The sequence below is a fragment of the Condylura cristata genome, unplaced genomic scaffold, assembly GCF_000260355.1.
Source record: "Condylura cristata isolate star-nosed mole 26May11 unplaced genomic scaffold, ConCri1.0 scaffold00034, whole genome shotgun sequence".
In the NCBI taxonomy this organism is placed as follows: Eukaryota; Metazoa; Chordata; class Mammalia; order Eulipotyphla; family Talpidae; genus Condylura; species Condylura cristata.
Window position 1 is genome coordinate 7,923,639 of NW_004567135.1, and position 14,868 is coordinate 7,938,506.

The following is a 14,868-nucleotide window of genomic DNA, read 5'->3' on the forward strand; positions in this document are numbered from 1 at the left end:
CCCCCGCGCCCTACGCCGGCGCCCTGCGGGAGGCGGTGTCCCGCATCCGCCGCCACACCGCCCCGGACTCGGACTCCGACGAGGCTGCGGAGCTCAGCGCCCACAGCGGCTCTTCGGATGGAAGCGACACTGAAGCCTCAGGCGCCTCCTGGCGGAACGAGCGGACCCTGCCCGGGGCTGGGAACTCCACCCAGCCCGGGGACGGCGGGAAGATCGCGGGGCTGAGCGACGGCAGCCGGGAGATTCTAGGCGTCACCGGCCAAACCGACGAGGCCCTTTTGAGGCCGAGGGACGCCAAGGGGACCCCACGGCGAAGTAGAGAGTGGCAATGAGAGGCCCTTTCCTGTATTTATGCTCCTAACCGACCCATCTTCGGGCCTCCCTTCCTTTGAGACTTCCTTGTGCCCCTGACCCAGACCTGTCCCCACAGGAAGCAGGAGCCGCCCGAAGGGAAGGAGAGGAGAGGTGAGGGCGAGCAGCAGACGCTCAGATCACATCCGCAGGGTCTTCAGCAGGGGCCAGGTGGGCAGGTGAGCAGAGAGGCCAGGGCGGGGGCGTGGGGCAGTGGGAATGGTATAGCCATCGACAGAAACCTCAGCTCAGGAGATAGAAAGCAATGGAGAATCTTGGGATTAACGTGACCAGGTGACAGGCTCTTGGCAGAAGAGGCAGGGGTGAGAGGCAAACAGCAAGCCAGCAGGAGGCGGGCTGACTGCCCCGCAGCCTCGGGCTCCCACCCCAGCCCGACCCTGGCTTGGCAAGTCACTTCCTCTGCAGGCATCCTCACCTGGAAAACGAGGGTGTTAGTTACAAGGTGCGTTCTTGACATCTGGGACTTTGTGGGGGAGACTTCTAACTCATCCTCCCCTCCAAAAGCCGGGAAAGAGAGTTAGGGATCAGACAGGCTCTGAACATTGTCCCTGGGTGGCCTCACTGGCACACTCATTCTCAACTCTAGAGGTGGTTCAGAGCTTGCAGGCCTGAATGAGCGGGCCAGGGCCCCTACCCCAGTCTCCGGTTTAGGTGAAGGCCAAGGCAGGGCAGGATAGGGCCTTGTCACTGTCCCAGGCCGTCGCGTCCCAGCTGCAGAGGGAAGGCAACCAATGAACCAGCTTGGGACCTTTTCAGGCCTCCCCCTTCTCCTGCTCCCGTGTTCTGTAGTGATGCTCTGAATCTTTACCACGATTTCCTCCCCCCAGGTGGTATCGCCCATCTGAAAAAAAAAACCTGAGAAATTTTTAATATTTCTGCTTCTTCCAGAAACCTGTCAAGGGAAGGCAGGAGGTTGATTACCCCAAGATCTGTAGGTGGGGGGCGTGTGATACTCTCTGTGGCCACTAGGGGGCGCGCAGGTCGCGATTTCCCCGGTAGTTCACCCCAGAGTTCCCACTCTCCTCCCGCCCAGCACCCGCAGCAGATCTGCCAGTTAATCGACTGATCCCTAGTTGCCGCGAGCGCGGGTTCCCGCCCGGTGGGAGCCAACCTAGCGCAGCAGGGAGCAGGCTCCTGGCCTTTCGAGCCTCTGGCTCGCGCCAGTCCCTTTTCCTGCCCATCCACCCCAACCGGCGTGGGACCCAGACACTGAAATTTTTTCTTCTCGGATCTTGGACATCTCTCCTGTCTCTGCTCTCTTCTGTGAACTTGGTCAAATCACTTCACCTCCCTGAGCCTCAGTTTCCTCATCTGTCAAATGGGGGTTTATAAACACCTACCTCGCAGGGTTGTTGTGAGGATTTCACGCGATAATCTATGTAAAGCGCCTAGCACGCAGCAGGCGCTCAATAAACCTACGCTCCCCTTTGTCCAACCTTGCCTTTTCTTCCTTTCACCGGCCCATTGCCCACGGTGTGCCCATAGGGCTCCTCCTCTCCTTCCGCTAGGTGTGGGATGGGGTGGGGGGCGACTCCTTCCTTTGATGGCAACTCCAGGGGCACCCTGTCTCCCCCGCGCCTCCCCCCCACCCCTTCGGGACTCTCCCTTCTTTGTCCCCCACCCCACCCCACCCAGGCTGGCTCTTCCCACTGCCCGGGTGCACTCCCCCACGCCCCCATTCCGGTCAAGGACTGAGTCAGCCTGGGTAAATTTAGCCACCCGACTCGGGCAGGCGCGGGGGCTTCGCCCAGACGCTGTCGCTCCGCCCCGCCTCTGCGCCCACCCCCACGGAGTCCCGCCAACTCCACCTCCCTCTTAGCCTTCAGATCCCCAGTCCCTGTTCTCAAACCACTTATGGTTTCGGTCTCCAATTATCTCGAGGTCACTCTCCACCCAGCCCAGAGACAGGGAAGGAAAGGGCTCCCAGGAGCCCTCCCCGCACCCCTCTCCCTGCAGCCGGACCCTAAGTTGGGCGGACCGGCTTTTGGTTCAGTGGAGTGTTGAGTAGCACAGAGTCAAACAAGGGGGTTGGCATGGATTTTATGACATCAGGAAGCCTCTGAGGACGAGGACAGCTGAGCAGGAGTTTGGGGAAAGGGATTCCAAGCAGAGGGAACAGCAAAGGTGGGGGACCCTGGTGTGTTTAGGACTGTATCCAGTAGTCTGACCTGGCTCCTCTTTGGAAACTGAAACTGAGGCGAAACCACTATTCAGGGACACCCAGTAAGATCCACCCAGGACTGCCTGGAGCCCAAACTCTCACTGGAGGATGTAAGAAGTTGGGGTGTCACCTTGGGTAGAGACCAGAGGTGCCTGAAGTCCGCTTCCCCTCCACCTACAATCCTCACTACCACCCACTCTAACAGCAAGCACCTGAGTCTGGAGCACCTGAGAGGTGCCGGACACCCGGTCTGGGCTCCAGGAAAGACTGAGTCAGGGTGAAGATGGAAACACACGAAAATGATAGTGCTAACAACGTTTAAAAAAGATGTAAATGGCAGGAGGGAGCAGAGCAGTGAGTGTTAAGTAGCACAGAGTCAAACAAGGGGGTTGGCATGGATTTTATGACATCAGGAAGCCTCTGTGGAAGAGGACAGCTGAGCAGGAATTTGGGGAAAGGGATTCCGAGGACTGGAAACAGCAAAAAAACGGAGGCACTGATGTGGGGACCCCAAGTGTTAAGGGTCTTATTAAATGACTGACTGGAGAGTCCAGTCAGGGAAGTAGTGGAAGATAAGGGCCGAGTTGAGGCCAGCCTAGGCCTGCTGAGAAGTGTGTTAGATCTCTGGGTTTGAGAAGAGGACAGGAGGGAGAGGAAGAGGGCCAGGGCGGCACTTCCGCCTGGAATTTGCTACAGACCAGGGGCTCCAGAGCTGTGGTGGTACAGAAGAGGAGCCACTGCACTTGGATGACTGGCCACTGGACGTGGCTCTTCCACAGGCCACTAAGAGCTGCAAACACATCTTTGCTGTTGTGTTTAGCACGTGGGCTATGGGGTCTGGCAGCCTGGGTTTGCGGTCTTGCCACTACCTCATACTAACCTTGGGCAAGTTATTGAACCTCCCTGTGCCTTGGGGTGCAAGCATGGTTATTAATAGTGCTTTGCCACAGGCTTGTTGGGAGGATTAAATGAGTCAATGTGTGAGGTGCTTAGAACAATGCCTGGTATGTAATAAGTGACAGAGAGGTTCACAAGCTTTGATGGGCTCTCCCTAGGACTATTTCTTTAGTGTTGGGGGTCTAGGAATAGGAGAATGGAGTAGAGGTAGGGGAAGAGAAGGAACAGGCAGCAGAAGCCGGGACCAGCAGGATCCCTGGGTGAAAGAAACAGCTCCCTGAATGGATCACTGGGATGTTTAGGGTGTCAGTGCAGCAAACCTCCCCACAAGACTTCTCCATCTTTGCTTAAGGGTGGAGTCAGCACCAGCTGCTACAGATCTAAGGAGAAAGGGGGAGTCCATGCAGGTCTGGGACTGCTCCTGGGGAGCCATATCTCAGACTGGCCCGGCAGGACCTTGTGGGTGGGAAGCTGGAGACTCCCTGCTGTGAAAATGACTTCTAAATCTGGCTGCTGCGTCTGTCTGCAGTCAGCCTCAAGACAGAGGCCACAACCTCTGGTCAGGCTGGGGCAGCAGCCTTCAAGGAGCAAAACACCCGACTACCCTCTCCACGGCCAGGTTCTTCCCACCTGCCTTTCATCTGTCCCACCTGGGGCCCAGCTAATGTGGCTTTAAGGAAGAAGCAAGGAGCCCTCTTTCCTTTTAGAGCCACAAGACTTCTCTAGATCAGCCACGATCATTTGTGAAATGAAGAACAGACCATGATTCTGAGTTTTTGGGGATTCAGGATCGGGGTGCTAGTGTGACTGCGTGTAGAGGAGACCCCAAGAGAGGGCCAAACACGGGCCTCCAGGGAGTGTGGAGAGCGTGCCTATGAGAAGAATCAGCATTTCCTCAGCCGTCCTTTCGTTCACCTACTAATAAGCGTGCCAGGCCCTGGGCACACCAGGCTCAGACAGGGGAACTATCTTTCAGGAGCTCACAATCTAGGGTGTAAAGGAGATAGGGAAGAGGATGTGGAAGAGGAAATCCACAGTCATTACAGTGCAGGCTGTACAATGTGATATGTTTGTGGACCCTTCCCTGTGGGCCAGGGCGGGGATCATGAAGGAAGGGACAGCTCCCATACGCTGACTTCTGGGGAGTGGGAATATACCCAGACCTCTGAGAAATCTGTGGCAGGTGCTACTAGTGAAGGAAGGATGCTGTCCCCAACTCTGCACGTCTTGCAGGGAGTGGGCTCCCTTATATATATATATGTATGTATGTATGTATGTATGTATATATATATAATATATATATTTATATAAAATATTTATATAAATCCCTGGTATTACGCAGCCTTTTGTGAATCATTCTAGAGAAGAGATTGTCTACCCTTCTATCCGCCTATAGATTCTTCCTCCATCCACCCATCCGTACGTCCATCCTTTTGTTCACCCATCCACATAGCCACGTGTCCTTCCATCCATCGATACATATATTCCAGTCAATAAGTGTCCATCCACCCACCAAACCGTCTGTCATCCATCTGTCCATGTCTCCGTCTATCCATTCATCCACTTGCTCATCCAGCCACCCACCTTCACTTAATGAGGGCATATAATGTGTCTGGGTCAGTTCTTCAAGGAGGGCCAGCATGAGCAGAACACAGAGCTGTGTCTTCAGGGGGCTGGAAGCCTCGCATCATGATGGGTGCCATACACAGATGACCGCCCACGGGAGGTCTGGTCTGTGTGGTCTGTGAATCTGACTGAGAAGGAGCTCAAACGAGCAAGTCCACTTTACAAAGAAAACTCCAGGAGCCTTCATGGAGGAAGGCGATTTGAGATGGTTTTCGGCAGTGGGACGAGGGAAGAGGTGCATTCCAGACTGGGCAAAGGCAGAGAGGGGGGACAGCCCATAGCTCTCATGAGGAGCCGCTGCTAGAAAATGCAGAGGTGCAAGAGGATGGGATGGTGGAAGGACACCCCAGAGCTCTGGAAAGCAAGGACCACACCTCTTTTGAGCTTTAGTCAGAGGAACTGAGGGAGGGGTGAGGGACAGAGGGTTTTTTCTTCCTTAATATCTATCAATTTTTTCTTCTGCTGCTTGGTTATAACCTATGTTCCTCATGTTACCTCTGGACCATGTGTGACTCCAGGGTAGTGCCTTTGATTTAGCTCTGTATCCTCTACAAGTTTGCCCTGGATCAGGATCTCAGCGAATCCTCCCAGAAGGAAGAGACGACAAAATAGTGCCACAGAAATTGGCAATTGAGCATCAGATATATATAAGAGGAGGGGTGGCTTCTGCCTGGTGTGACACCACGCCGCTTTGACCTTGTTTTCCCGGTTGGGGTGTCCCTCGGAGCTCTCCCAGGAGACGCCACAAGGTGGCGCTGTTCCAACTAGCGCTGAGTGCTGCAGAGAAACTGACCGTTTGCAGCTGGTGAAGCGCCTGCCCATTCAAGAACAGCGCGTGCATGGGCCAGACATTCCCTTCCCACCACTCCTGAGATAGAAGAAGAGCCCAGCACAGCTATTCTAAAAGCAGAACGAACAGACTCCAGCCCCAGTGCACGCACAGGCCTCATATTCATCCTTTCACTTGGTGGTTCCACGCACAGGCCTCATATTCATCCTTTCACTTGGTGGTTCCCACTACGCTCAGGGACAGCAACAGCTTTCTGGATTAACAAGTGACAGAGCCACGGTCTGTGCTCAGGGACCTCACCAATGAGTCCTTGTCCAACTCTTCCTCTCTTGTGTCTTTCTCTTTTACACACAAACACACACCTGTTTCCCGAAGCCAGTCGCCTTGATCTGGGAAGCTATCTCCAAAAGAAATCTACACTTTGGCACTGCTCCCCACCCTAAACCAAGTTTCAGCCTAAGATGGCCACCTGGCCACCTTCTTGTGCCAATACTGTGACCTGGAGATGTGACTCCCTGGCCGGGTTTCTCTTGCCCTTCTCAGGAAGTCCCCGATGACAGGCCCTTTCCTGTTTTCTCTCACGGCTGCACCCCATCATACCCACAGCCACTCTGCCAGCCCTGGGACATTCAGGGACCTCCTCGGAGTTGGCCCGGCCTCGGCTATGGCCACCCGGGAGCCTAGAACTCTGGAGACCTCGGGAATGGGTAGGTGTATTCCCAGAACGGTGTGGTGAGACCCTGGTGCCACCTGCCTGAAGATGAGAAGCTGGAGAGGCCGAGAACCAGAGGCTTCTGCAACATCTCCTCCCTGGCCTGAGGGGTCTGTCAGCTGGACCTGTGTCCAGACAGGCTGCCTTTTCTTCCCTACCTTGGGCAACCTCATTGCAGCTGCATGGTGGCACAGGTGAGAGACACTGGTTGAAAGGTGAAGCATTGTGGGACATTGTCCACTTTCCCAGCATGCTCCGGGGCCGACTGACTTAGCCCTCAGTAGGTTTGGGAGAGGAGAGGAGGGAGGGTTAGGGCTGAGAGTGGGAGCCGGGCCCAGCGAGGTCCGGGGAGTGAATGCCGCATTGTTGGCCAGGCCAGAGTCACAGATAATTACCTCAATTAGTGACAATGGGAGAGTAATAAATACAGGCTTAGTGTCTCCTACCCCACCAGGGCTCCGAAGATTAATCCAGCCTGACGGGCGGGCCCTGAAAGGCATGATGGACAATTCATTAAACTCCCCAAATGCCGCACAACCTGGGCGTGAAGGCTGAGTTAGCCCCCTGGGGGCCGTGTCTTTGTCCCAATTGTGTGTCTCCGACACAGCAGAGCCGGGAAGCCCCCGAAGAGTGGGGAGGTGAGTGGGGCTCCCCCAGCCTGGCCGGGCGGCTGGGGGATTAGACCTCAGTCAGGCCCGGGTTGCCCTGGCACACCAGCGCGGCCTGGCTGGAATGTCCGTGGGGGGAAGCTGGCCGAGCGGAGGGGCGGGGCCGACAAGGTGGGGTAAAGGGGCCCACAAAAACAGGGGCAGGAGGAGTTAATTAGACGCCAGCCTAGGAGGGTGAGGGGCCACAATGGCAGCCAGGACAGCCCCTCACTTCCGAGGATTAATAGGGAGGAGGGAGAGGGAGGGATCGACCCCAGGGGAGAAGAGCTGGCAGCTTCCCAGGGTGGCACCGCCTCCTCCTGCCCAGCTTGGCACCCACTTGGCAAGTGGACGAGAGACAGGAGGCTGTGCCAGCCCGAGCAGATGCTCCCCAGAGTCCCACAGACTGGCCCTTCCTTCCCCACAGGGGCCCTCCGTCGGGAGGATGATTGGGCCCAGTAGAGAAAGGCGCTTCTCATTTATCAGGGAGGTGGTGCGGTTAGGAATGTTCAGGGGCCTGTTCTCAAGCCCGAGCTGAGCCGCGACCTCTCAGAGGGAAACCAGGGGCCTGGAGCCCCTCAACCCCTCCTGATAAGGCCGATAAGGCCCCAGTTAAAGCCAAGAGGTCAGTGTGTGTGGGAGCCTGGCCGCAGGTGTGCTCAGGGGAGCTCTCAGGTGCGCAGCGGCCTGGCTGGCCTCAGCACCTGCTGAACCACCTGCTGAATGCAGGCTCCATCTTCAGCTTTGCCAGACTGAATGATGCAGGAAGAGAGTAGGAGACGGGCTGCCCCCCGCCAGCCTGGCCTTGGCTCTTTGCTGCTGAACCTTCGGCCCAGGCACGGGAAGACTGGGGAACCCACCTGTGGGCCCACGAGCAACTGTCCAGAAAAAACAAAAACGCAGTGCCAGCGGTGCCTTCCCTTTGAGGGGGGAAGGCAGCAGGCTCTGGAAGCCCCGCTTCCTCCTGGGCCTCCTCCCTGGGTGCGGCCCCACCCTCCCCCTCCCAGGGGATGACAAGACAGCGAGTTGGCCACAGTTCCCTGGGCATATTTATAACCTGGGCTCACCAGCGTCTGCTTTTAGCCCAGACGGGGGAGGGGGAGGGGGCAGGGGGGTGGTCTGTCTCATGCCGGGTGCACCGCTGGGTGTGGAAAGAGTGAGTAAGGGTGAGTGGTGGGCAGCTCTGTATGGATATTCCTGCTCACACCACAGCCAAACAGCTTATTTTCTCCTCATTTTGTTATTTTTCTCGCTCTGGCCTGGAGAGGAGGACAGAGCCAGCCTGGGGGTGGGGGGACACCTAGACCCTGGGGTATTTGCAGCCCCACTGACAGGGTTTTTCCAGGGTGCATGCGAGCAGCCTGCTGGTCCCGCTGCCCAGGCCCCCTTGTCTCCTCCTGTCCTGTCAGCTTTTCCACTCCCCCCCACCCCAGGATATTTTAGGGTTAGTGTATCCCTCACTTGCTGAAGTCAACCATGTGCCCAGGGTCCCTGCCAGCCATGAGACCCCCCCCCAGTGTGCAGTCACTTGAGGGGGGCTCTCCAGGCACAAACGCTCTGCCCCCCAAGTTTGCTCGCTCTAGTCCCGCGTGCACGTGGGAGACGCTTTGCAGACCTCTCAGCTCCTCGGCTGTCTCTTTCGCTTCAGTAACGTGCGCCCCACGGAGGCCTGCCACATTCTGCAACCCCCTGCACCCCTCAACGCCCAGCCCCTGGAGTGAAGGGCCCCACTTGGTGACATGACTGGGAAAGTCTGCCTTCAACCCCATGTGTTGCAGACGGCCTCCCCTTGGCTGCGCCCACAGGCTCTCCCCATTCCGTGGACACTGTCACTGACAGCTTCTCCCCCAGCCCCTCCACAAACTCGCCACATGGGCACAGCCAGTACATGGCTATTTCCACACCTGGCGGGGGGTCAGTTCTAGTGACCCAAACTGTCGCTGCCTCGTGACCTCCTGCGGACTCCATCACCTTCCTGAAGGAGAAGCTGGTGGATGACCATTGCTGTTTAACAGACAAGGCAACCAAGGCTGAGGACAGAAGTTTGTGGAAAGCGGTGTTAGGCCAGGAGCGGGTGCACGCTTCCTCTGGCTCTTCCCCTGGCTCCTCCGTGCCAGCCCAGACCGCCAGGCCTATCCCTTCACTCCTTGCCCTGCAGTTTCCAGGGCTGCACGCGGGGGCCATTACTGTGAGTGCTTGGAGTTAGGTGAAGTGAGGGGCCTGGGGGCAGCTGCCAACCCTGGAGTCCTGGCCCTGCTGCCCCCAACTCGGCAGTGTCCAGCCCAGACCCCTGCCCTCTCCTGCCTCTGGCAACCCATTAACCTCTCTCTTTAGGGGCTGTGGGATCTAATAACTCGCTGGATGGTAGACTGGGCATTCTTCCTGGAGGGGGACCTCTGCTAAGGTCCCCAAGACCTGTCAGGTGCCTCCCACCTGTCCTCAGCTGCCCATCAGAGCCAGCTGGCTTGGGGCACAAAGAGAAAGGGCGAAAGATACCAAGCAGGCTCACTTCCTCCCCACCCCCCACCCCCCACATCCCAAAGACCAGGGCGGGTCAGAGTTCACAGACCCGGAGGAAAGAGAGGGAGAGGCTGGAGGGAAGTAGAGCAAAGGGTCTCAAGGAGAGAGGACAGTTCTCCTGTAGCTGCCCTTAGGGTGAGGGGTAGGGGTGCTGGGCTCCCGCTACCCTCAGGCCCAGCCATGGGAGGGGGGAGGGTTGGGATTAGGGGCAGTGTTAGGTCTTAGGAAGGGCGAGTGTTTGTCTGAAGCTAGGGTTAAGGTTCAGCTTAGCGCTAGATCTCATGCCAGGGAAGGGATTAGAGTTAGAGATAGGGTTAGGGTCGTGGGCAGGATTAGTACCGCTGACACCCTGCAGTCACACGCTGTGAGCCACAGGCCCTGCCCAGGCCACAGCCCGCCAGCCTCAGGGCTTGAGGTTTCCCTTAGGTTGTGCAGGGTGAAGCCCAGCCTGCATCGGGCTTCGAGCCGCCTGCTCTGCTCTTCCCCCACCATCATTTGAGTTTCTGGGTTCAGAGCTAGATCCCATCACCTGTTCTGTGGAGTTTCCTGAACTCAAGGTGGTGAGCTGGGGTCCCAATGAAGTGTTTCTTGTCTTGGCAGGAGAGGGGGGGGCCTTGCCCCCTGCCCAGTGCCTGACCACATCTTGAAGCACATGAACCCCAGGGTCCTATAGCTCTGCACAGCGTTGGAGTTGGGAAGGTGGGTACAGCAGCACCCCGTGCCTGGGCTTCTTTTCTCTTTCTCCTGTGGTTTCTTTTCACAACAACTCTTCCAGGTAGGAAAGGAGTCTGGTTTGTTTGACCACATTGGACAAGGAATGAAACCGAGGTAGTTATGCACCTGCCGGTTAACCCACAGTCTTCTAGCGGGAGCAAGAGCCCCGCACCTCCTGTGGCCTGTGGCTGCCAGACCCTTCTGGAGATCTGGGACACCACGGTCCATGCAGAATCTGTCACAGCAGGGCCAGAATTTCAAGGTCCTCTTGCGGGGTCAAGAAAACAATCCCAAAACAACGTATCATTTTTGTTTAAGAGGTAAACAATGGTGTGTTCTGGATTCAAAGAAAAGTCACCACGTCTTTGATAAAAATAGAGATTTTATTCTGCAAAGGAAGATACTACATTGGTGGGGGCGAGGAACCATGAATAGCTACAATGGAAGGAAATACTGATCCCCGCAGGCAAAGGCATCATTGTTTGAGAAGCCAGAGAGATGAAGAGAAGGGTCAGGAAAGGCTGGAGCGCAAAAGAGAGAGGGAGAGAGAAAGCCTGCCGAGTGGCGTGGCCTGGGGGGTGGAAATGGTCTTTGCAAACCAGGCTGGAAACCAGCACAATAAATAGTTTTTATTTACAACAACCAAATTTGTGGCTTTGGAGCCACGTTTCAGTGCAAACTATTTACACACTGATGAAACAGGACAGGAAGGGGTAGGAGGTGGCTGAGGGAGGCATGGGTCCCAGCTGTTCAGTGGCCCCACGACAGCGGAGGGGGGGGTGTCCTGCCGTGTGCCCCCAACCTCGCCTTCCACATCACCACAGCTGCCCCTTCGCCCTGGAGGTGGGCGAAGAGCTGCCTCCTGCCCAGGTGTGTCTTCGCCAGGGCCCTGGCGCAGGAGGTCCAGAGCAGGGCAGGTGGGCATCTGGAGAGGACCCAGGCTGAAGGGGAAGGAGCAGAGGCAGGGGGTTCACTGGCCCCAGCAAACCCGGAAAGGGCTGGGGAGGGGTCCTTCTCTCACCTCCTGCCCAAGCAGGGGCAGTGCAACTGGGAGTCTCCACCCAGAGGGAGGGAGGTATGTCCCGGGCAGGCCCATGTGGGTGGCAAGAGGGTTCATGCTGCCCGCCCGCCCGGGCAAGTGGCTTCAGGAGTCCCCAGGTAGGAGAGGTGGTGGAAGAGACGATCCCACAGCCCAACCCCGAGTGCAGCTGGCTGGCTGGCTGGCTACGGGGGGGGGGGGGGGGGGGGGGGGGGGCAGCGGGGGGGGGGGGGGGGGGGGGTGGGTGGGCGCAGGTCGGGGTCTTCGGGCCCAGGCAGGGTTTGGGCTGGGAGTGGGGTGCGCTTGAGAAAAACGTCCCTGGGGCGAGCCCGCGGCCCGGCTCACAGGCACTCGTGCAGGACGCGCGTGTGCGTGCAGTTGCGGCAGCTGACGTGGCAGCACCAGTGGAAGGTGCAGTTGCAGCGCTCGGTGACGCGCTGCGTGCGCGTGCGGTGGCCGCGGCCGCAGCACAGCAGCTCGCAGCCGTCCAGCGCGGGGGACGAGCTGTTGCAGGCGCGCCCCGCCGTGCCGGTGGTGCCCAGGCGTCCGCTGTACGTGCAGAAGTTGGGCGATTTCTCGAAATAGACGAGGTCGTGCGGGGAGGGCGGCTTGTGCGCGGGGTCCTCGGGCTCCAGGCGCAGGAGTTCTGCCCGCGAGGCGCGGTTGCTGCCGCGGTTGCCGTAGAGCACGCGGGAGGCGCCGTCGAAGCGGTCTCGCAGCACGTCGCCCACGGCGCGCAGGGTGGGCAGCCGCATCCAGCAGGTGCGCACCGTGCAGGAGCCGGACATCCCGTGGCACTTGCACTCCTGGCGCATCTCGGAGAAGACGGTCTGGGGGAGGGTGGGAGGAAGGTGTTCCAGGGCCCTCCCAAAGCCCGAACACCACCCCGATCCCGCCCCCACTCTTAAGCCGCCCTGAGCCTCAGCGAAGGCCCAAACTAGCCGAGCCCAAGCAAAGGGAGGAGCATAAAACTCTGCAGAGATTTGGACACCAGGTGCGCCCCTGCGCCACACCGAGTCTGCACCGGTCTATCGGCCTTGGCTTTCTGACCTTGTGCGTTGTGATTGCGGGTCATGCATCCTGTGCAGGACGGCTAACTCTGGTTCTGCCTGCCCTCAACCCAGGCGCTCTGTCCTGTCCTCAGCCACCGGCGCTCGCGCTCTCTGGCCTCCTTCGTTTCCTGTCTCCTTCAGGGCGCCCTCTCCTGGCTGCCTACCCTAACCCCGGCCTCCTCACAGACCTTTACCCCCCACCCCACCCCACCCCAGCCAGGCCAGGTCTTGAGCGGGTAGAGGGATCCCGCCCTACCCTTAGGGCGCAGAGCGCGGGAGCAAGTGGCCTCACCGTGCGTCCAGCCTCGTTGTTGTGAAGGTTCATGAGGAAGCGCAGGTCTCGGCCCTTCTCTCCGGAGTCCACAAACTCCCGACCAAAGAGGCGACCGAAGTCAATGTTGTCGCTGCAGCCCCCCCAGTGCCAGTCGGGGCCCCCAGGGCCCCGCCGCCTGTAGTCGCAGGTGCAGGACTCAATGGAACCCTCAGAACAGGATCGTGCGACAGAATGAGTGACCCCAGCAGAAGTGATGGCGAAGATAAATGCTGTTTCCCGGCAGCCTGTGCAGGAAGGGAGCAGGGATCAGCAAGGAGAGCGAAGGGCAGGGCAACCCCCTCGCAGAGGACTCGGGGTCCCTGCCTCATGCCTCCTCTCCTCTAAAGCTCAAGGAGCCAGGTAGGCAAGGTCGGGAAGCTGGGCTCAGAGAGAACATGTGTGCGGGCACGCAACCACGTCACACTGTAACCACGGCTTGTTGAGGCTCGGCATGCGTCTGGCTCCGCAGTGGAAGTGGGGCAACCCCGGAAAGAAAAATCAGACATGTGGGGAGCAGACGTTTGCATTCCAAGATCCTCCACAGCCCAGCCTTTAAGCCACATGGTCTATGCAGCCTTGCTGGGCTGAGGCAACACACAGGACCTCAGAGACCAGCCTCCCCGGCACCTCTGAGGGGCTGGGGGCAGGGGTGGCCTGCCACTGTCCACTCCTCATAACTCCCTTTCTTGGGGGGCAGTGGCACAGTACAGTGAATCTCATGCCCACGGTGCACCGCCTGAAAGCCTCTGGGAGAAAGAGTCTGCACCAGAGCTGGCCGGCGGGCGTCTGGAAGCGCTGACACCGTGACCCCGCAGGCAGGCGCCCCAGCATCTTCCCTGAGCTCATCCGCCCGTGCCTTGGCGGTGACCCCGCATTCCCCTGGTCCCGGAGGCGTACCCACTTTCCCGGGTACCCACCTCGGTTGACGATCTTGCCGAAGAGGTGGGGCCCTGAGGCCGTGGGGCAGTTCCAGCGCCGATTCCGGAACTGCCACTTGCACTCACGCACGGCGCTCTGCAGCCCCCCGCTCACGCTGTGCAGGATCCCCGGGTTCTGGCGGATCAGTCGCCGCTGTTTGCGGCTCAGCAGCTGCAGACTAGGCTCCAGCACCAGCTGCAGGCTCTTGGAGTCCGTCAGCAAGTTCGTGGAGGAGGCTACGTTGACTATTCCCCTGGGGAGATGCAGGGCGGGCGCTCAGGCTCTGCAGGGGACCTACCTCAGGGGCCGCCACACCTGCCTGCGGTCTTTCTGGGGCTCTTTGCCTGGGGAGGGGGGGCAGCAATAGAAGGCAACCTCTCTTCCCCCCAGGGTGCTCCTTTGAAAGGATCGGTCATCCAGACTTTTGTCTGACAAATCTGTGGATAAAGTACTGTATGAGGAGCCTGAGGGGTGCTAGCGAGCTGGGGTGTAGGTCGACTCCAGGACAGTGGGTCGGGGGAGGCATGGGGAGCCCGGAGCTCAGACGTCCGCCTTGGCGCTCAGATGTCCACCTTGGTTTCCTGCTGCCCCCGGCTGCCTGCGTGAGGACCTGGCCTGTAGTCCCAGCCCTCCCAAGGCTTGAAGTGCGTGGGTCCCACCCTCTTCCTGCCTCCTGCCCAGTCCTTTGCTTCCCGGGTCAGGGAAACTTGACGTGCAGCCAGCACCCCGAGCTTGGGGGCACAAGCAGGAAAGGCCTCAGGAGAATTGTGGACCGCTGAGGGAGCACCCTTCACCCCACTGCAGCAAAGCAGGGTGCAGCTTCTTTCCAGAGCGCCCCTAGGTGGTGTCTTGGAGGGACTTCAGAGGAGGCAGGGACCTGCTTGCACAGCGATCCCAGCGCCGCGGAAGCTGGATGGGCTGGCCCCTGGCTCTGCGCCCCGGGACAAGTGGCCACCCCATCTAGCTCACTTACCACCATCGGCCACTGCTGTTGGCGGCCAGGGCTGCAGGCAGAGCGGCCAACGCCAGCAACAGCGTCGCAGAGACCCAGCCGGGCAGCGACGCCCAGCGCCCCATGACCTGCCCGGCCTCGCCCGCTCTGCGCTG

The 14,868-nt window shown here is 59.0% G+C and overlaps 2 protein-coding genes across 2 annotated transcripts in view; one reads left to right on the forward strand and one right to left on the reverse strand.

Annotated features, from left to right (window-relative positions):
- Nucleotides 1-332, forward strand: part of DDN (dendrin) — a 2,573-nt gene extending 2,241 nt beyond the window's left edge. Inside the window, exon 3 of the mRNA XM_004692527.1 lies at nt 3-332. Within this exon, the coding sequence (XP_004692584.1) occupies nt 3-332 (330 nt within the window). The remainder of the gene's footprint in view (nt 1-2) is intronic.
- An 11,461-nt stretch (nt 333-11,793) lies between these two features.
- Nucleotides 11,794-14,868, reverse strand: WNT1 (wingless-type MMTV integration site family, member 1). Its single transcript, XM_004692790.1, has 4 exons — nt 14,735-14,868; nt 13,761-14,014; nt 12,823-13,088; nt 11,794-12,308 (listed from the first exon to the last, which is right to left on the reverse strand). Exons 1-4 carry the CDS (start codon nt 14,836-14,838, stop codon nt 11,820-11,822), a joined length of 1,113 nt encoding a protein of 370 aa, XP_004692847.1. The 5' UTR covers nt 14,839-14,868; the 3' UTR covers nt 11,794-11,819.

Bases quoted from the DNA above. Each gene is read 5' to 3' on its own strand.
- WNT1 (XM_004692790.1), bottom strand. From the start codon at position 14,838: ATGGGGCGCTGGGCGTCGCTGCCCGGCTGGGTCTCTGCGACGCTGTTG. The intron at 14,015-14,734 runs GTAAGTGAGCTA...GCATCTCCCCAG, and splicing joins AACAGCAGTGGCCGATGGTG to GGGAATAGTCAACGTAGCCT. The intron at 13,089-13,760 runs GTGGGTACCCGG...CTTCCTGCACAG, and splicing joins CGGCAAGATCGTCAACCGAG to GCTGCCGGGAAACAGCATTT.